Source organism: Oncorhynchus tshawytscha, linkage group LG27 (genome assembly GCF_018296145.1).
Source record: "Oncorhynchus tshawytscha isolate Ot180627B linkage group LG27, Otsh_v2.0, whole genome shotgun sequence".
In the NCBI taxonomy this organism is placed as follows: domain Eukaryota; kingdom Metazoa; phylum Chordata; class Actinopteri; order Salmoniformes; family Salmonidae; genus Oncorhynchus; species Oncorhynchus tshawytscha.
The window spans coordinates 6,171,293-6,193,756 of NC_056455.1; the positions used below are offsets into that span (position 1 = coordinate 6,171,293).

Here is a 22,464-nt window from a genome sequence, read left to right on the forward strand (position 1 = left end):
AGAGTATTGTCAAAAGACCAGACACCCCGCCCTGTCAGAGACCACTCTTGTAAATCATCCAGGCTACGTCTTAGGCCAGTCTAGTGCTTGCAAAAACATCCTTACAGACATGTTTTATTTAACCTTTATTTAATTAACATGGCAAGACAGTTAAGAACAAATACACTGGTCAAACCCGGACGACGCTGGGTCAATTGTGCGCCACCCCATGGGACATAAAGCCAGTAACTGAACTATAAAGGAACGTCTTTGATTTTATGTTCCAATATCGTATATATAACATTTTAATTATTCATGTAACTTGACAAACTCAAAGTATACCAGTAGTTCAATAGTGTCTAACTTGCACTTTTTGTTGCAGTACTTCTCTCTGTTTCTACTTCTCTCCACTATTTATTGTTTAAATTACATGTTCACTCCAGATGTATATAGCCATGGTTAATAAAAGCAACACATGACCAAATGTTTATATTTCATAGACATATTAGAGTTGGTAATAATAACTGGGTCCCTGAATTTGGGTCGCAGGAGGTATCGAATGGGTCTTGGGTGTCTGAGTCCCAAAAAAGTATATGCACATCTTTTTTTTTAAAGAAAAATACTCCAGTCTGAACATAAACAACTTTAACCAGGTAGAACGTGTGTAGAAATTATAATGAACTTGCATTTTTAAATAATTTAATCTCTGGAGAAAAAAAAATCTTCAATCACAGTATTTTAAATCTAGAGCTATTAGCAGTGCTATTTTGGTTGATTTTGTGCTCTCAAACCAGTGATTTAATTATTGACAATGAAAGAGGTGGGAATGTTGTTCCTTTGTCATATAATTGCTACATTTACTATCAATCACCACATTCTTATCGGCAGACTCAATAGCCTTGGCTTCTCAAATGACTGCCTCGCCTAGTTCACCAACTACTTCTCAGATAGAGTTCAGTGTGTCAAATCGGAGGGCCTCTTGTCCGGACCTCTGGCAGTCTCTATGGGGGTGCCACAGAAAAATTAAATATACCTTCCGGTAACCCGCCTCACCAAATTTGATACGGATCTGCTATTTTTAGACCTTTTAGCCAGAACCTGCATCAGAAGCTAGCCATCAGAAGCTAACCAGCTAATTAGCTACTAGCTATTTAGTCATTGTCAGCCATTGCTAGCTGCCTTTACCTTCGACACAGACTCCAGATGCTTTTAGCCTAGCTAACACTTACCAGCCTGCCAGTATCGGACTGTTTTCTTCACTACATCGCCAGATTCCTGCCTACCGTAAGCCCTGGACTATTACTCCTGATCATCACAGCTAGCTAGCTGCCACCGAGTGGCCCAGCCCCGACGCTAGCTATGAGCCAGGCCCACCTCCCGGCTCGCTCAGTGATCACTCGGCTACACAGCTGATGCCTCCCGAAATCTTCCCCATGGCTAGAATTCCACTACTACACCGGATTTTTGCTGTAAGCTCTGAACCTAACTCCATCCGCCGTGCCCCCAACCGGCCTTTGCTGGATGTTGAAGCAACCGCTTCTACTAGCCCCGGCATGCTAACTTTAAAAGCTGTGTCTCCCACTTGCTAGGTAGTAATGACTACCTAGCGGCTTCCCTGTTTCATCTATTGCTGTTCACTGGACCCTATGATCACTTGGCTACATAGCTGATGCCTGCTGAACTGTTCATTAATCATGGTACTCAATTTTGTTTATTTTGAACTCGGGCCCTGTGTGTAGTTAACTGACCCTCTCTGCCCATTCATCGCCATTTTAGCTGTTGTTGTCTTTGCTGATTAGCTGTTGTCTTACTCGTCTTAGCTAGCTCTCCCAATCAACACCTGTGGTTGCTTTATGCCTCGCTTTATGTCTCTCTCAAATGTCAATATGCCTTGTATATTGTTGTTTAGGATAGTTATCATTGGTTCAGTTTACTGCAGAGCCCCTAGTCCCACTCAACATGCCTCAGATACCTCCTTTGTCCCACCCCCCACACATGCAGTGATCTCACCCAGCATAAAGCTAGCCAGAAGCTAGTCAGTTGACCATGGTTCGTGGTCATCAGCTATCCTTTAGCTCAAAAAGCTATCGCCAGTTTTGTACAACGCGACTCAGACCAGAGCATACCGGACCTATTTTCTCTCCATATCCCAGGATTTCTACCGCAAGCTCTGGACATTTACACCTGGATCTTGCACCTAGCTAGCTGCTATCCGAGTGACTTTTGGCTTATGTCGGTCCCGGAACATCAATTATTCCGGAGCTAGCCAGCTGAAGAGTTCCATCAGCCACTCCTGGGCTTCAATCACCTATTTGGACCCGTTTTACTGCCGATGCGGAGCCCCACCGGGCCTTCACAACTGGACTACCAACGTTATCTGCCCGATGGAGTTATCCAACTGGCCCCTCCGTCGCGACGTTACCAGAATGCCCATCTGCGGCCCGCTAATCGTTAGCTGTCTTATCGGCTGCTGTCTTATCGGCTGCTATCTGAATAGGTCTATCAGACAATTCACTATAACTATATCTATTTTGCCATTTGGATTGGTCCCCTCTACCACATGGAACCCCACCTAAACGGAAACATGCTTAACACCCCAGCCATCCTACAATCTAAGCTTGATGCCCTCAATCTCACACATGATCAATGAACCTACCAGGTACCACCCCAAAGCCGTAAACACGGGCACCCTCATAGATATCATCCTAACCAACTTGCCCTCTAAATACACCTCTGCTGTATTCAACCAAGATCTCAGCGATCACTGCCTCATTGCCTGCATCCATAATGGGTCAGCAGTCAAACGACCTCCACTCATCACTGTCAAACGCTCCCAGAAACACTTCAGCGAGCAGGCCTTTCTAATCGACCTGGCCCGGGTATCCTGGAAGGATATTGACCTTATCCCGTCAGTAGAGGATGCCTGGTTATTTTTTTAAATGCCTTCCTCACCATCTTAAATAAGCATGCCCCATTCAAGAAATTTAGAACCAGGAACAGATATTGCCCTTGGTTCTCTCCAGACCTGACTGCCCTTAACCAACACAAAAACATCCTATGGCGTTCTGCATTAGCATCGAACAGCCCCCGTGATATGCAACTTTTCAGGGAAGCTAGAAACCAATATACACAGGCAGTTAGAAAAGCCAAGGCTAGCTTTTTCAAGCAGAAATTTGCTTCCTGCAACACAAACTCAAAGTTCTGGGACACTAAAGTCCATGGAGAACAAGAACACCTCCTCCCAGCTGCTCACTGCACTGAGGATAGGAAACTCTGTCACCACTGATAAATCCACTATAATTGAGGATTTCAATAAGCATTTTTCTATGGCTGGCCATGCTTTCCTCCTGGCTATTCCTACCAAGGTCAAAAGCACTGCACCCCCCCACAGCAACTCACCCAAGCCTTCCCCATTTCTCCTTCTCCCAAATCCAGTCAGCTGATGTTCTGAAAGAGCTGCAAAATCTGGACCCCTACAAATCAGCCGGGCTAGACAATCTGGACCCGTTCTTTCTAAAATTATCTGCCGAAATTGTTGCAACCCCTATTACTAGCCTGTTCAACCTATCTTTCGTGTCATCTGAGATTCTCAAAGATTGGAAAGCAGCTGTGGTCATCCCCCTCTTCAAAGGGGGGGACAATCTTGACCCAAACTGCTACAGACCTATATCTATCCTACGCTGCCTTTCCAAGGTCTTCAAAAGCCAAGTCAACAAACAGATTACAGACCATTTCAAATCCCACCGCACCTTCTCCGCTATGCAATCTGGTTTCAGAGCTGGTCATGGGTGCACCTCAGCCACGCTCAAGGTCCTAAACGATATCTTAACCGCCATCGATAAGAAACAATACTGTGCAGCCGTATTCATTGACCTGGTCAAGGCTTTTGACTCTGTCAATCACCACATCCTCATTGGCAGACTCGATAGCCTTGGTTTCTCAAATGATTGCCTCGTCTGGTTCACCAACTACTTCTCTGTGTCAAATTGGAGGGCCTGTTGTCCGGGCCTCTGGCAGTCTCTATGGGGGTGCCACAGGGTTCAATTCTCGGGCCGACTCTTTTCAAATCAAATTTATTTATATAGCCCTTCGTACATCAGCTGATATCTCAAAGTGCTGTACAGAAACCCAGCCTAAAACCCCAAACAGCAAGCAATGCAGGTGTAGAAGCATGGTGGCTAGGAAAAACTCCCTATAAAGGCCAAAACCTGGGAAGAAACCTAGAGTGGAACCAGGCTTGGTGGGGTGGCCAGTCCTCTTCTGGCTGTGCCGGGTGGAGATTATAACAGAGCATGGCCAAGATGTTCAAATGTTCATAAATGACCAGCATGGTCAAGTAATAATAATCACAGGCAGAACAGTTGCAACTGGAGCAGCAGCACGGCCAGGTGGACTGGGGACAGCAAGGAGTCATCATGTCAGGTAGTCCTGAGGCATGGTCCTAGGGCTCAGGTCCTCCGAGAGAGAGAGAATTAGAGAGGGCATACTTAAATTCACACAGGACAACGGATAGGACAGGAGAAGTACTCCAGATATAACAAACGGACCCTAGCCCCCCGACACATAAACTACTGCAGCATAAATACTGGAGGCTGAGACAGGAGGGGTCAGGAGACACTGTGGCCCCATCCGAGGACACCTCCAGACAGGGCCAAACAGGAAGGATATTACCCCACCCACTTTGCCAAAGCACAGCCCCCACACCACTAGAGGGATATCTTCAAACACCAACTTACCATCCTGAGACAAGGCCGAGTATAGCCCACAAAGATCTCTGCCACGGCACAACCCAAGGGGGGGCGCCAACCCCTTTTCTCTGTATACATCAACAATGTCGCTCTTGCTGCGGATGATTCCCTGATCCACCTCTACGCAGACGACACCATTCTGTATACATCTGGCCCTTCTTTGGACACTGTGGAAACAAACCTCCAAACGAGCTTCAATGCCATACAACACTCCTTCCGTGGCCTCCAACTGTTCTTAAACGCTAGTAAAACTAAAATGCATGCTTTTCAACCGTTCGCCGCCCGCACCCGCCCGCCTGACTAGCATCACTACTCTGGACGGTTCTGACTTAGAATATGTGGACAACTACAAATACCTAGGTGTCTGGCTATAGACTGTAAACTCTCCTTCCAGACTCATATTAAGCATCTCCAATCCAAAATGCAATCTTGAATCGGCTTCCTATTCCGCAAGAAAGCCTGCTTCATTCACGCTGCCCCAAACATAGCCAGTTTTACTAAGGTATCCTACCGATCCTTGACTTCGGCAATGTCATTTACAAAATAGCCTCCAACACTCTACTCAGACTGCATCGTTTTCTATCACAGTGCCATCCGTTTTGTCACCAAAGCCCCATGTACCAGCCACTACTGCGACCTGTATGCTCTAATCGGCTGGCCCTCGCTATATATTCGTCGTCAGACCCACTGGCTCCAGGTCATCTATAAGTCTCTGCTTGGTAAAGCTCCGCCTTATCTCAGCTCACTGGTCACGATAACAACACCCACTCGTAGCACGCGCTCCAGCAGGTATATCTCACTGGTCATCCCCAAAGCCAACACCTATTTGGCCGCCTTTCCTTCCAGTTCTCTGCTGCCAATGCCTGGAATGAATTGCAGAAATCGCTGGAGCTGGAGACTTATATTTCCTTCACTAACTTTAAACATCAGCCAGCCGAGCAGCTAACCGATCGCTGTAGTTAGCCCATCTAATCTACCTACCCCATCCCCATATTGTTTTTATTTACTTTTCTGCTCTTTTGCACATCAGTATTTCTACTTGCACATCATCTGCATCTATCACTCCAGTGTTCATTTGCTAAATTATAATTACTTGCTACTATGGCCTATTTATTGCCTTACCTCCTCACGCCATTTGCACACTCTGTATATAGCCATTTTTTTCTATTTTGTTATTGATTGTATGCTTGTTTATTCCATGTGTAACTCTTTGTTAATGTCAGTTCTTACTTTACATGATTCTCAGTTATCTGAGCCATGAGTGGTCATATGTGTGTGTGTGATTTGTGAATGTGGACATTTTCTTCCATTAAACTCCCCCTAACCTGGACATCTGCCTCATCCTTGTTCTGACCGGACATTCTGTAGTGGTTGCTACCGGCCTTAAGCCAGCACCTAAGATTTCTTATTGCATTCGTGGTCCTTCGATTCTCTACAATCCTACCCCTATTTTTCACCTGGATTCACCATAACCATGTGTGTACACCACCTAATAGTTATGTTCCAGAGCATATATTAGCTATCCAAACAGGAAGCGAAGGGACGGAGCAGAGTTCGCCCAAATAGAGCAGATTCCTATTTTCTCCGCTTCTCCTGAGCGGCTTTCACGTGCACCGCCAACCGCTCCACTTGGATAGAATTCCGACCACTGCCTAGCTCCATTGAAAATAAACGTTAAACTCTGCTGCCGCTTCCTGACTAAACACAATCCCAGAATATTACTTGATTTTCAGGTTTACCTTAAGTTGTATGAGAAATTGTCTCCCATCCCACATTTAGATGGAAATTAAAATCTCATTGTCAAAGTTTAAATGATCTTTTGGGATTACTTTACCACCCCATGGCAAAATGAAATTAATAATACAATTGCAAAATCTCCTCTCCGTCCCATGGCAAAAATGTGAAGAATTGTAGCAAACTTGCTTTAAAACTGCAACATTTTCTCTCCGTTAAAATGTTTTGCTTGCGAATGTCCCCCCTTGCAAAATGTCCCCCCAAAAGTTTGTGGATATGAACATGGATATACAGACTGCTAAGCCACTGTGGCCCCTCATGAGTTCAGATTTTTTTGTTGACTCCACTCCCATCAAAGTTGCCAATCCCTGACCTAAATAATAAGGAAAACAAAAGGTTGATTGTTAACATTCATTTTTCTTACACTAAGTACCGAGTTGTTATTTTCTAACATGTACAGTGGGGCAAAAAAGTATTTAGTCAGCCATCAATTGTGCAAGTTCTCCCACTTAAAGATGAGAGGACTGTAATTTTCATCATAGGTACACTTCTATGACAGACAAAATGAGAGAATCCAGAAAATCACATTGTATGATTTGTAATAAATTTATTTGCAAATTATGGTGGAAAATAAGTATTTGGTCAATAACAAAAGTTTCTCAATACTTTCATATACCCTTTGGCAATGAGAGGTCAAACGTTTTCTGTAAGTCTTCACAAGGTTCAAACACTGTTGCTGGTATTTTGGCCCATTCCTCCATGCAGATCTCTAGAGCAGTGATGTTTTGGGGCTGTTGCTGGGCAACACGGACTTTCAACTCCCTCCAAAGATTTATGGGGTTGAGATCTGGAGACTGGCTAGGCCACTCTAAGACCTTGAAATGCTTCTTCCGAAGCCACTCCTTCATTGCCCGGGCAGTGTGTTTGGGATCATTGTCATGCTGAAAGACCCAGCCACGTTTCATCTTCAATGCCCTTGCTGATGGAAAGAGGTTTTCACTCAATCTCACGATACATGGCCCCATTCATTCTTTCCTTTACACGGATCAGTCGTCCTGGTCCCTTTGCAGAAAAACAGCCCCAAAGCATGATGTTTCCACCCCCATGCTTCACAGTAGGTATGGTGTTCTTTGGATGCAACTCAGCATTCTTTGTCCTCCAAACACAACGAGTTGAGTTTTTACCAAAAAGTTATATTTTGGTTTCATCTGACCATATGACATTCTCCCAATCTTCTTCTGGGTCATCCAAATGCTCTCTAGCAAACTTCAGACGGGCCTGGACATGTGTCCCCCTGATTAAGCCAGTACGTCTGGCACTGCAGGATTTGAGTCCCTGGCGGCGTAGTGAGTTTCTGATGGTAGGCTTTGTTACTTTGGTCCCAGCTCTCTGCAGGTCATTCACTAGGTCCCCCAGTGTGGTTCTGGGATTTTTGCTCACTGTTCTTGTGATCATTTTGACCCCATGGGGTGAGATCTTGCGTGGAGCCCCAGATCGAGGGAGATTATCAGTGGTCTTGTATGTCTTCCATTTCCTAATAATTGCTCCCACAGTTGATTTCTTCAAACCAAGCTGCTTACCTATTGCAGATTCAGTCTTCCCAGCCTGGTGCAGGTCTACAATTTTGTTTCTGGTGTCCTTTGACAGCTCTTTGGTCTTGGCCATAGTGGAGTTTGGAGTGTGACTGTTTGAGGTTGTGGACAGGTGTCTTTTATACTGATAACAAGTTCAAACAGGTGCCATTAATACAGGTAACGAGTGGAGGAGCCTGTTGAAGAAGTTACAGGTCTGTGAGAGACAAATCTTTCTTGTTTGTAGGTGACCAAATACTTATTTTCCACCATAATTTGCAAATAAATCCATAAAAATCCTACTATGTGATTTTCTGGATTTTTTTTCTCATTTTGTCTGTCATAGTTGAAGTGTACCTATGATAAATTACAGGCCTCTCATCTTTAAGTGGGAGAACTTGCACAATTGGTGGCTGGCTGACTACTTTTTTGCCCCACTGTATAACAACGTCCCATTGCCTACATAATTATATTGTCTTGGCAGAGTTGACTTGGCATGAATAGCATTTCATAAGTGCTCTCTTGTTTTTAAGAAATACAGAAACCAAACTACTCTACAATTTGGCAAAATCTAGTTTCAGCATGCTGAATTAAAGGGAATACAGATGTAGGATCTTCATTTGAGCACCCGGTTGCAGAACTTTATTGCAATACAGGACATTTCAAACATGTAAAAAGGCTTCTGAAGTTTCATTTCCACTTTAAAATGTTACTTGATTTTCCCTTACGAAAAATATAATCAACCCCTACAAAAATGAATTTAATTATAATCCACAATTCTAATTTCCTGTTTCTGCAGCAAACTGGCTCATATTAATCTTACATCTGTATGTCCTACAATCGAACACATCAGAATATAATTGAGTGAAGAACTAAAACAATTTTACAATGTCACAAATGGAACATAAAATAAATAAAATCCTTATTTGAAATAATTGTTTAAGTTGGATATCAATTTGAAATCTGCACATGTTCCCTGGATTAAACATAATTCGAATACTTAAGAAAAACACAACAAATCATGAATTATTTAAAAAAACTATCTACTCCATTTAATTCCCTCTTTCAAAATGTTGCATCACAATTCAGTTCATCCCTTCTTTTAATAAATTTTGCACCTCCTTCACATTTGGTTCAAATGAGGATGAGGCTTTACTCAGTTTATATTACTTCTAAAAGGGAACCATTCTACCACTTTTCAGGAAATAGCCTAAATAAAATGTCTAGAAGCAGACACACAAGATTTCTTTACAATAATGCAGTGCTCGATTGAATGCACTTTTAATGACGACAAATCTGTGTGCATGCTGTTCGTATGTTATAACTACATCCCTCTGTTACGTGCATAAGGATAATAGTTGCCTCTGTGACATGTGTGATATTAAAATGTCCTACATTTCTGCAGTGAGCCATCTTTGCCAGGGGACCCACACAAATGTTATTTAGTTACATCAATGTTTGCAACCTTACAAACAGGTAACCGCCAAAATAAAGAAAGCGTCTTTAATAGGGTGTTGGGCCACCACGACCCAGAACAGCTTCAATGCACCTTGGCATAGATTCTACAAGTGTCTGGAACTCTATCAGAGGGATGAGACACCATTCTCCCATGAGAAATAATTGTCAAATTGGGTTGAGATCTGGTGACTGAGACAGCCATGGCATATGGTCTACATTTTCATCCTCTTCAAAACATTCAGTGACCACTCATGCCCTGTGGATGGGGAATTGTCATCCTATGGGGGCACAACCACGGTAACCAAAATAATGGCCTGCCCAGCATTTTTATACATGACCCTAAGCATGATGGGTTGTGAATGACCTGCTTTCAATTTACTTTGTATCCCTCATATACTCAAGTGTTTCCATTATTGTGGCAGTTACCTGTATGCCCATGTGACAAAGGAAGAGAACATGGCTTAATAGTGAACTGTTTTGGTAGGAATCCTTAAGGTTGTGCTAGTTAACGCCAATGAAACATTATTCTACTGTCATGCAGACAAATTCATATTTGTGATATTACAATACTGAGGTAATGGTGTTTCAAATAACCAATTTGCTGTGTTTACTCTTTTCTGATGTTCAAAATGAGGTATGGAGGTCTTGTAAAGTTACAGCAAAAATAAAAGTGCTATAAATTAGAAGAACACGTGTCAGAGTAGGCATTTGAAGAAAAGTGGTTGGGTGATTCATTAGCAAAAGCAAAAACAACAATGAGGCATTTGAACACAGTTGTCACAACTCTTTCAAGAGGTGTGTTAAGTCTTGATTACACTTAGCGGGCATTAGGAGACAACATCATCAATGCGAGAGCAAAGTGCTAGATTGGAGAAAGACTGGGTCCAGGTATGGCTAACATTGAGAAGTAAAACAAAGCCGATGTCAAGTTTACAGTTCCAATGAATGGAGTTCAGACAAAACAAAAGCTTAAATACTGATGCGTCACACCAATCCACTTGAAATGTGCAATTCGGCACTGTTCAAGGTTAGCTTACTGCGGAGCACAAACGTGTTTTGAGTGGTAATGTACACTGCTTTTAGTGGGAATGAAGTGCACTGTGAGTTCTAGATAGGCCAATCATCAATAGCAAGTCATTAATTGCAAGTGTGCAGCACTGGCTGCAGATACAATCAGCAACATACATTTTCGACCGCTTAAAGCCTTTAAGGGTTTCTACAATGTTTCAGTCTTAGGCTGTGTTTACATAGGCAGGCCAATTATATTTTCCAATAATCAGTTCAGCTCTTTTGCCAATAATGCTCTTTTGCATTAGAGACCAGTCTTAAACACTTTAAAATCATCAATTTGCACATTGGTTACAACCCTGAAGTCAAGGAGGGAAATTCTCTCCATACATTGTATCTCATGAAAATGTGAATACGTTGCATGCAATTTCTTTAAATTGGCTACAGTTGAAGATGCGAGAGGTTGTGTACCAAATCATTAAATTGTGCCCATGTAAACTTTGATGCTGGTTTGACCTGAATGAAAGACCCATATCTTTTGTAATCTATCGTCTTCTCAGATTCCGATAGAATTAGAGCACATGGTCCTGATGTTTTCTGATACATAATAATTGATCTACACTTATGTCAAGGACTTACATGAGTTAAAGCACAAGGGAGTGTAAACTAAGATGTAATCTGTGGCTACAATTCAGCAAAATATGAAAAGGTAGCGCAGGAGCACAAATTCAGAACAGCGCTAGTACGACTAATTTAACAGAAAGTCAGTGGGCAGGTGAGTACGACTACAATGGACTGGGACATTGCCGTGGGTTTCCCGCTCTGGTGTAGAAGCCGGCCTGATGCCTTAAACAGAGCCACAGAAACAACCTTCCCTGAGGAAGACAAAACAAATCCAGTGGATTACGGAAGAGATGAGTATTACTTTTCATCGATTGTAGTTTGAAGTGCATGTACATCTTCAACGATAGGTTACTGGCTTCGCCATGAATATGTAACATTACCATGGTCTCAATGGTACAGAGTATTGCTTGCTATTACATTCATGCTTTTGTGCCGAGTGATTAACCATCATTTCAGTTATTTTTCAGTTTCTAAATAACTAATTGACCGATTGTAAAATTATTTGAATTCCATTTAGCTTTTTTTACTGTCAGCTCAATGTGCACATTGCAACGTTTCTCTAAAGATAAATCATTTCAAGCCTAAACTGTGCGATATAGTAGGGAGTTGCAGTTTACAACAAACCAAAATACATTGTTTGGCACGGAAATCGTGGTAATTAACTTCTATGACCATAATCCATTGCGTGCCTACTTGTCCCGCCTGTGTTTTTCGCTACGTTAGGTTAGTGTGGGGGCAGAGAGAGAAAGAGAGAGTGCAATCAAGAGCGAGAGAGAGCAGTTGCTTCGAGATATCTCTACCTGAAAATACATGATCTAAGTCATTGATAGTTGGTATTCAGAAGTCATAAAAGTATGCGTTATTTACTTTGAAGAACTACTAAAATAGTAATTGTCAGAGCTCTAGAGATTTGAGATGACTTGGAATTAAATAAAGCCATCAAATAAAAACAAATGATATACACAACTTAAATATTTTATTAAACTAAAGTCATGTAAATAAATTGTTAATAAGTGATAAGCAGTATCATGTGACTTTAATTGTTTTATTCTGGTGTTACAGCATTCAACCCACAATGCATTTAATGTTTTTTTTAAAAACCGAACCAAAACTAAACCGACCTCAAAAAGCACTTATCACTCAGCACTACAAGCTGCGGGGCGCATCTACAAGAGACAAAGCACAATCAAAATGGGAAGACGCTACGATACTTAAGGAATCTGGCAGAGGGGCTTAAACAGTGTTTGCCTCCCAAGATAGTTGTAGAAAAGCAAAGAGCAATCCTGCAAACACCAGTATGTCTCAAATCTATACAACCCTGCCCCTCAACCCCTCAACCCCCCACCCATCCCTTATTAGAATGCCCCTCCCTTCAATATTTTATGTTCCAACAAAGTATTCTGTTAGGCATGGCGATATGAGCAGAAACAATATTCCTGATGTCCAATCAGATGCTCCACATCCATTTGACTCATCCGGAGGTCAAACAAGACAAATAAAACAAACCAAAAAGTGTGTTTCATCAATGTGGTATTTCTCTACTTCCCATGACACTTGAAAACCCAGCCTGCACAAATCAGCACGAGGGCGAGATTCCCATTCTTTCCCTCACTTTATCTTCGTAGACTTGTCAGGAATGGTCCTAGGGCAGACATGGATAGGATGTAGAAAAACCCAAGAGGGCCATGTCATCGTCACACAGCTTGTGCTAGTCATCAACTAGAGGTCTGTAGACTTGTGATTCAGGAGTAAATCGCACGATGTTCTGAATTGTTCTGAATCTGTGGTTCTTTATTTTTTAAAAACAAAGGGCTACCAATGTAACAATACCTTTATCAAACTTATGTTATTTGACTGTTTAAAGGAGGTATTTATGTTGAGTGAAAAAATTAAAATACTGTCAAGTGAGGACTGTAAATAGTGAATTGCATGAAGAAGGTAAAGAGAAATACCAGGTTCTTTCCACATTCAAAGGTAAGCAAAACAAAGGTATTACCTCTGCTATTGACTCCAGCAGTCTGTCTCTCTCCCCCTTTACCTTGGGCACATACGCCCTTTGAAATCGAGTCACTGCTTGTAGCACTGGGAAGAAGAGACAACGCTTCTGCCACTGAAAGATACAATTCTCACAAATCAGTGTAATGTTCATTGAAGTTGGAGTCCACAAAAGCCAAGATCATGGCCTCCGGTATAGCAAATAAACTTGATGTGAAATAATAAAGCACAAAGAGACCAGTTTGATATTCCAAAAACGTAGAAAAGTATATTGAGAAAAGTAAAAAGATCACTTAAAATTGTAACTTCGTTGTTTTGTTGTGAGCGCCACTGTCCCATGCTATAAAGAATGTACAATGGCGATACATACTAAACACAACTACCAGCGAGATCCAATCCCAAATCATTACAAAGTATTTACCTTGTCGCCACATGTAAGAAATCAAAATGGTGGTAACAATTAAGAAACAGCAGTCAGCAAAACTGTACCTGGAAAAAATGCCCCCGATTCCTGACTTACGGTACTTAAAAGTGAACTCAAATGTATGAACTCGAGTACCGGTGACCCTCCTGCTACTGATATGGCTAGATGTGAGATATGGACTGAAGATAAACTTTGATTCCAAATTCTCTTTTTTTTGTTGCTTCAATCTTCCAATTCCCTTTTCCATCTGCTCAAGACTTTTTCCCAGTGTGTGTTCGTAGGTGCGCCTGTAGCCGGGATGCCTGGGAGAAGTGTTTCCCGCACTCGGAACAGCAGATTGCTGTCGTCGTCGCCAGTGCTGTGCTGATATGTGTCTGCTGGTGAGCTTTCAGGAGCGGCGCTCGGCTGAACTTCTTGCCGCATTCTTTACACTCGTAACCCTTCCTGCCTTTGAGAGGCACGGTCTTCACCTTTGAGTCCAGCGTCGTTGTCCCTTTGTCTTCCTTCTCTTCGTCCTCTTCGTCTTCCTCCTCCTCCTCCTGTGAAACAGCAACCTTTTTCTTGGGAGGAGATGGGCAGCTTTGGTTAGGAGATTCTGTGTTTTGCCGGCGCACAGCTGCTCTGCCAGGTGACGCGTCCGGGAGCAGGGGGATGGTTTCCATGGTGTTCTCGTCTTCCTCTAGGAGCTGAGCGGGGAGTGTGAGGAGCCGGTGAAGCATCGACGGAGACCTGAGGGACTCCTCAACTGAAACACAGACGGAGGGATAGAAATAGACAAAGTAATGAAGATTATAGGCAATAAAGGGTGACAAACTTAAGAGTAAGTGTGCACATAACTGGCCATGTCACGTAGGGACATTTCAGTAGTTCCCATGCGCACCTGTGGCTGTGGTGCTTATGGAAGCAGGAGGGTCTTGCGGAGTGTCCAAGGTCGAGGAGAGGACCTCCATGTCCTCCAGAGGCATCCACTGGGGGTCTTGCAGGGGGATGGTGGGGGTGGGCTCCAGGTTCTCACGGATCAGGGCGTTCAGACTGGGGAAGGAGCCCACAATCCCCAGCCCAGATCCCCCAGTCCTCTCCTCACCCGCCTTCCCTGAAGCCAGCTCTTTGATTTGCCACAGGTCACTGCACCACTTCTGCCCAAACACCTTGTCCAGGATGGGGACCCAGTCCTGGGCTACAGTCAGGACAGCCTGCTTGTCACTGTCTACACACAGAGAGAGGGAGAGAGCGACAAAACTGAGAACAAGACAAACCTGAACTGGAAAACAAATACAATTCATACGGGCTGTGGTCCAGACAGCTTTCTTGTCGCTGTCTGCACAGAGAGAGGGGGAGAAAGAGATGAAACAAACTTGAACAAGACAACTGAACTGGAATAAACGTGCAAAACGCATGCACGTTTGTTTGTACATCATTGCACCTGAAGAAGAAGTTAACAATTTCAGTGATTATTTCCATCACTATAGAAATCCTTTCTAATGTCGTACATTTTTTAATATTGATCAATTTTACAAAAATGCTTACATTAAGAGACCAAAGGCAATATACACATAGGAAGTGTTTGTTTGCTTATACTGAACCAGCTTAATAATATCTAAACAGTATTACCAGCACAAGTATAAGACTGGACTCTTAGAGTAGAGGGAAACCTATATCTGCTGTACAGGGCATGACACCATATATACTGTAACAAATTGCAGGGGCTTAACTGGAGCAACTATTTGGCACTGACACAGTTAATAGTTAACTGTAACAGGTGAGCTTCAGCTCCCATTTTGACAGCTACTAAATAGGTCAATTGACCAGTTCAACTGAGACTGGTGTTGTGTGCAAGGCATGGTTTATAACATGGTTAAGAAACACTAACATTTTTATTTAGAAAATGAGGCCTCAGAGCTCTGGTTAGTCCATATTGACTCCTATTCAAAATGTTTGTGCGCATTTTACAGTCCGACTTCTTGGCCACAAGCTTATTTTCAGCACCAGAAATTAAGGGAACACTTGATTTGTTTCAACTGATACTAGCTAAGTGTTTACTAAGATATAACATGGTCATTATGTGTACTTTCTGGCAAGTCAAAGAATTCAACACAATTGGTAACCAGCTGGTATGTACCGGCACTTGTTTCAATGAAGAATGACTCCCAAAATAACCTTCATTATTAGGTCATTACCAATTGATCGATCAAGCAAAAAAATAGCAGCTTGTAAAATAAAGCGTACCCGAGATTAACAATACCCTTGTATTCATCTTAATATGTTGTGTAAATCCATTCGAATGCAATCTCTTTTCATTGAAACAACTTTCCACACGTGTTTGGCCATGGACAAAGTGGTCAGAAAGTGACATTTTGGACCTGAATGCAAACGCATTCAGGAGAGAAAGGTTGTCAAAGTTGACCCATTTTTCATACCGTGAGACATCCATGTCTTCGTCACTGGAAAAGATAAATGGTTGAGCTTGATATAATTTAAAAGCCTAGAAAAACAGGGTTGTCTATTTTATAAGTTCTTGAGAACAAATGTAAAAAAATATATATTTCTTTCTTCTTCATATTAGCATGTTGTAGCTCAGACCCTACTTTACATTATCTGAGGTTTTTAATGTTGTGCCCGCCATCAGTTGAGACACAATATGCTCTTAAAACACAGGTTGGGTGTCATTTCAATCATAGAAAAATAAGTCATAGAATGAACATATCCCTTCAGATCACTGCAATTTAGCTGCTACACCATTGAAACGTAAATGGAATGTTTTACTTCTAATTAGTACCATAAAGGTGGCCCACCGGTCCATCCGATGTCGAATGTCAACTTAAAAACGGTCATGTGTATTCTGTAATCTATATTTCAAATTGGTTTCCTATGGAGAATTGATAGCATAATTTAAAACAGATATTCCCATTCATGTCAACATTGTCGGATGTGTGGACCTCCAACCATCTTTGTGGTACCATTTTGAATGTAGAAATGTCCATTTTATTCCAGTTTTAGTACAGGTATCAGCTAAAACATGACAACCGATGGTGGGCACACTACAAAAACCTCAGATTATGTAAAATAGGGACTAAGATACAACACGCGAATATGAAACACTATTTTACGTGTTTTTAGATCATTGACATTTACAGTAATAAAAAATAAAAAAATAAAAATGTGATAAATTCTGGACATTTTCCAATTGATTGACAACCCTGTTTGTAAGTTTTTAAATGAAACTCAACCGTTTATCTTTTCCAGTGATGAAGACATGGATGCCTCATGGTATTTTCTGAGCACATCTACAACAGGTAAATATGTATGGAAGGTTTCATTCAAATCAAAAGGGGTACAGTCAAAAAGTGATTGAATTCAACTGGATTTACCCTGAGGCATTGCAAGTTGCAACTTGAAACCATATGAACAGGAAGTTACTGGCCTCTCATGAGTAATTTAATGTATAGGCAGAGGAGGGGCAGAGCCCTGGCAGTACTGTGGTACTTTCCATCCCTATATTTTCGATAACAAAACATAACCTCCAGTACTGTGGGATTTGACTGGTATCATAGCAAGCATCCCTTTTATGTGTGTGTCACATTTGGGGTTGTAAATAAAGCATGCAGTTGATTGTCATGTCGACGAGAACACAATTTTAATGTTAAAACACAGACCATTTGTTGTCTCCGTTTGCTCCCTTGGTCCCCGGACAATTTTGACTGTGACGTTTCTAGATTCCTGCCTAGTGTCCTCTGAGCCACTGGGAAATGCTGTGTTGTTTTCCGACCCACACCTCCTCGACACTCCACCCTTCCCGTTCTCCTGGTGAGCCACGCGGCGTAACTGCTCCTCCAGAGCGCTGTGCTCCCGCTCTTTCTTGGTCATCTCCAGGAGCAGGTCGTCAAAACTGGCCTCCACGATTTTAGTCAGCTCGCACACAGCAAACTCCAGCACATGCTCCATGACCATCTTTAGCTGACCTGCAGAGAAGGAAACCGAGACAAAATAGTTATAATGAAAGACAGTAGGCTAATTCTGATAAGGAAATAGATCAGTAAATCATGAGGAAAGTAGAAATAAAAACCTGTTGTGAGTTAAGAGGAAATGATTAGTCATAGGTCAATGGCTGGTATGTTTGTAGATAGAGACATTTGAAAGTTGGCACCAATTAAGGTTAAAATAAAAACAAAAATGTAAAATCACGTTGCACACAATGCTCTCATTGTAGGATATTTGTTGAACACAGTAGGCAAAAATAACCCTGAAGGGAAACTTCTCTCCAAAACGACTCTTTTTACTATGTAAATGACTAGAGTTGCAATTACTTGTGTAGAGGATTTAATCAAATAACACAAAAATGCATTCTGCAATGAAATCACAAGCCACACTATTTCCAAACTTGGTTTGGGAAAAATGGTGTCTCATCCATTTAAAATGTTAAGGTCTATTTTTGGCTCAGCCATAAGAATTGGAAAAATAACAGCCATTGAGTCCTTTTGAATCTAGTCCATCCCTGCTTTACACATTAGCCTTGACACCCCTTGCTTGTAAAGCATTGTGATTAGAAGAATTTCTCTACATATTACATAGTGGGGCCCTCCTTTTTGCGGGAGCCCAAAACACTAAGAAAAACATTCATTCCATATGAAGTTTTAGATCAACCACTTTTTAGTGACCAGCAATGGGTATTAACTTTCGCCTGTGCAATACAACGACTCAAAAGTTACAGATTTCAGCCATGTTAAATGGCTCTTGATTGATTTGTTGTAGCACTGCCAGACTGTGAAAGTGAAAATCACTTGATTGATTACAACCAAATGAGACCCAGAAAAGACGTGTCTAGGGGACCGATTTGAGGTTTCCTTATAAATGCCAATTTTTTATTGGTTGCTGTTACAAATACACCAATTAAAATCAGTTTAAAATTTGAGGCAGGTTTTATTGGGCATTTCATCCATGGTGGCAATGACAATACATTTAGTTATATTCAATATGCGTGAATTACCATAATTAAATCTCTTTCTTTTATAGAGCAGTAAAATATTTAAGGGAATCCTATATGATTCAATGAGAAGGCTTCATTGCTCAGATAGCTCAGTCACATCCCCCTTTGCAATAGGTATAATTTGGCAGCGGTAAACATTCCCCTGAAGTAATCAAGCAAGTTGTCACAGATCCCATAATGGTTTTGAAGCTAAATCAAATTACCACACTTGATATTTTCAAACATATCCAATCACAGAGAAAATACACTTTTCATCGCATACACTGTAGTGCAAATATCTCCATGATGATATCTGACAAACGAGCTAGACTACTCTTTCCAAGAATTAACACCTGTGTAGCAGAAAGCCTAGGCCTAGCCGACATGCTGAATCATACAATGGCCTACACACACACACGATGACGCGCACCCTCTGTTCTTAACCACAAGTTGTAAATGTAAAACAAGTTGTGCAAAACATGGTGAGAAAACATCGCTCCACCATTTCCTGGGTGCTAAAATTCTAATACTTAAACTAATTTCAGTTTGTGACAAAACAAGCAAACATAGTGTTGAGAATAATTGTACCATCCCAACTGCTGTGAAATATCTTCCATGAAGCTGGTGTACAAAACCCGAAAGTAAAAGACACAAAAACGAAACTTAGGAATGTGAATCATAGAAATAACGCACATCGAACAGATCTACCCGCCTCTTAGACCTGACAGATATATAAAACTCACATTTCTATGTGAATTTGGCCGGGACGCCCAAAAAGTTAAATATTGCAGCTTTAAAATGTTTACATGCTTTGCAAGAATAACAAATTCATTAATAATCTTTTTACATGGACACCTGAAAAATCAGGGTTCTGATGGGACTTTTTGATAAATGCAGAAAAATCGCCAATCAAAATAAACATTCTACCACAGTGACCATGTTATTTTTGCGAAGACTACTTTGTTCTGAGGTTGGACATATAACATGTGTATGTGAAAACTATTTCTAAGATGCATACTTACAGTTTTTCCAAACTCAATTAACTCGTGCATAAAGGGAGGCTTGCACTACCAGTGCTAGCAACTGCTTAGACCAAATACACTGCTGGAACGCCAATTAAGTTGTTAACATGTCCTAAATATTTTAAAGATTGCTCAGAAAACCAGGTGTTTTGATCAGCACATGCTTACTTCCATTATGACAGTACACTGATTAAGATAAGCAAGGTGTTTACATTATTAATGCCACACTCAGCCTTCTGCCATAATCAGTTTAATATACAATTATTAGTGTGCATGTAAACGTACTCATTGATGTGATTTGACTAAAGTAGGAGTGGGATGGCAGCTGCTTTAAAGCTGTGGTGAGCAGCAGAGCACCAAGCTGCTGCAGACAATGACAGCATAGGCCTAGTTGGTTTCAGGCAACCTTAGATCATCTACAATGCCGCTTGACAAAGCAAACAGGGTGTTACACACACGGATTTACATAATTAGAAAAGAGAATGGATTACATGTCCAAATCCTTGAGGAAGAAAACTAATCAAGTTGGAAATCAAGTGTGAAAACTGTGTGGAGATTTTGTGCAGCATGGTCTCTACAATTACCCATTTTTGTTAAAACCACAGGATATAAATAGTAATTGAGCTGAGTCAGAGAGGAAGAAGCATCCTAGCCTAATTGTTATTGTTGCATTGTGTAAGTATGACATCATGCAGTGTATGAGGAGCTACCGGTGTGGGTGTCTGATGGATGAACGTTGCTGCCAGGTTTCATTTACCTACAACATCAAAATGGCCTCCCTGGCCGTCACAACTTAAATATCCTAATAAGTGGCGAGATACAGCTCCAGCCTCAGCTTTGTCCAAAATGTGCAAATTGAGTTGAAAGTCTGCCTCAGCATTTTGGGCACGATGACACACAGCTTGCCCAGTGTCTCCTCCACCCGCCATTTAATATCTCACACCCCTCCTCTCCCTAAATGTATCCCCTCTGAGAACTGAGTGGGTGTGGTTTGTGCTTGTGACTGTCATTGGAGAATTATTGGGGGGGAAAGGCATCCTATCCTTTGCTGCCACTGCTAAGTAAAGGCTCAACAACAATAACGTGTCACTGCCTTGTCAACCACTGATAGTCCTCTCATCCCAACCCATCTTCAATTACAGAGAAGAATGTAGGAAGGGAAGCATGTTGCAGTAGTCAATAAGTAGGCCTATCATTTTCACTGATAGGAAAAATGAATGGGGGTGGATGTGCAGCCTTTCAGTGAACCCTTTACTTGACAACCAGTGACAAGGTCGGTGATGTTGTCACTAGTTCTCAACCTACAACTTGTACATTGTAACAATCTCAATGGCAACAATGTCACCGCAGATGACCAATTGGCCTCGACACATAATTATTGTTAAGTGTACACCTCGAGACAAGAAACCATTGTAAGCGTTCACAAGGACACATGCCTGAGTCAAATAAAACCCAAGTGAAACAAAGAAACCAAGGTAATAGAACCACATTGAAAACGACCGTTTTTCATATCCTCAAGATTTTACCACACATGTCATTGATTCCCAGTGTGCTGCAGGCTACTACTGCACGTCATATTTACATATCAACTCTGGTTATTATTATCAAGCTTTTTCCGCTCTATGCGGATACCTATACCAGGATGCTGTGCTTTGTCCTGTTGTTGACTTCGCCACTATATGTAAACTGAGTGTGTGGCTACGTTGTGCCACAGACACGTAAACAAGCAGTCGGCGGTCAATCAGACTGTAGGGCTACAGAATGGAGTTATTGCCTTGTTTCAAATGTATAAACCTCTAGGTTCCTTGGTAGTAACCTTGCCTAACTAGTAACCTTGCCTAACTAGTAACCTTACCCACTACTCGTCCTTTTTGATCCAGTCTTTGAGTGTTTGCGTGCACGCCGTGCTCTGTGCCGTGGCTGGGGGTGTGTGTCTCGGGCTTTGTTCGATCCGTGGCCGCGTTGTCTTCCATGCCACCGTTGAACGCGGCTCCATTTTCTACCCCATTACATTCAAACTCCAGTGATTGAAGCTTTAACTTAAGTCGTTGGTTTTCTTGTTCTTTGACGGCCGTTTTCATTAACACAGAACTCAAGCTTGACCCAACAGTCTTGGTTATTTCCTGGACTGCGAGTTGCACTACTTGCTCTAGTGCAGATTCCAGCTGACCTTGAAAAAACGAAATGTATACGGCGCCGTTCATGATTTCGTCCGTTTTGGTGGAAGACCTCTTTCATTCTTCCCCCACACCCCCAAAATATAAACTAGAAGTCAGCGCACAACTGATTTACACAGAGAACTAGCTACCTCTATCAACCGATCATGTGTGTACACCCCTTGGATGCTACCGTAGTATCACTAGTGCAAACGCAATGAAGTTTCTCCTATCTCATTCATAACAATTGTGTTTCTAGTCCCACATTTATGTCGTGCACCTGAGAGCGCAGTGTGGAGACGAATCGACTCGGTTAAATCAGTCGTCTTGATAAGCCCTTTTCAGCTAGTTTATACTGAACAAATATATAAAAGCAACATGTAAGTGTTAGGGCCATGTTTCATGAGCTGAAATAAAACATCCAGAAATGTTCCATATGTACAAAAAAATTATTTCTCTCAAATGTTGTGCACAAAGTTGTTTACAACCCTGTTAGTAAGCATTTCTCCTTTGCCAACACAATGCCACAGATGTCAAGTTGAGGGAGTGTGCAATTGGCATGATGACTGCAGAAATGTCCACCAGAGCTGTTGCCATAGAATTGAATGTTCATTTCTGTACCATAAGCTGCCTCCAATGTAATTTTAGAGAATTTGGCAGTACGTTCAACCAGCCTCACTACCTCAGACATTGTGTAATCATGCCAGCCCAAGGACCTTCACATCCGGCTTCTTCACCTGTGGGATCATCTGAGACCAGCCACCCGGACAGCTGATGAAACA

At 41.9% G+C, this 22,464-nt stretch overlaps 1 protein-coding gene across 1 annotated transcript; it reads right to left on the minus strand.

The window, feature by feature from the left end:
• Positions 1–8,665: 8,665 nt before the first annotated feature.
• LOC112225945 lies at positions 8,666–21,942 on the minus strand. Its single transcript, XM_024390094.2, has 4 exons — positions 21,382–21,942; positions 17,195–17,500; positions 14,422–14,748; positions 8,666–14,286 (listed from the first exon to the last, which is right to left on the minus strand). Exons 1-4 carry the CDS (start codon positions 21,728–21,730, stop codon positions 13,793–13,795), a joined length of 1,476 nt encoding a protein of 491 aa, XP_024245862.1. The 5' UTR covers positions 21,731–21,942; the 3' UTR covers positions 8,666–13,792.
• Positions 21,943–22,464: the final 522 nt, after the last annotated feature.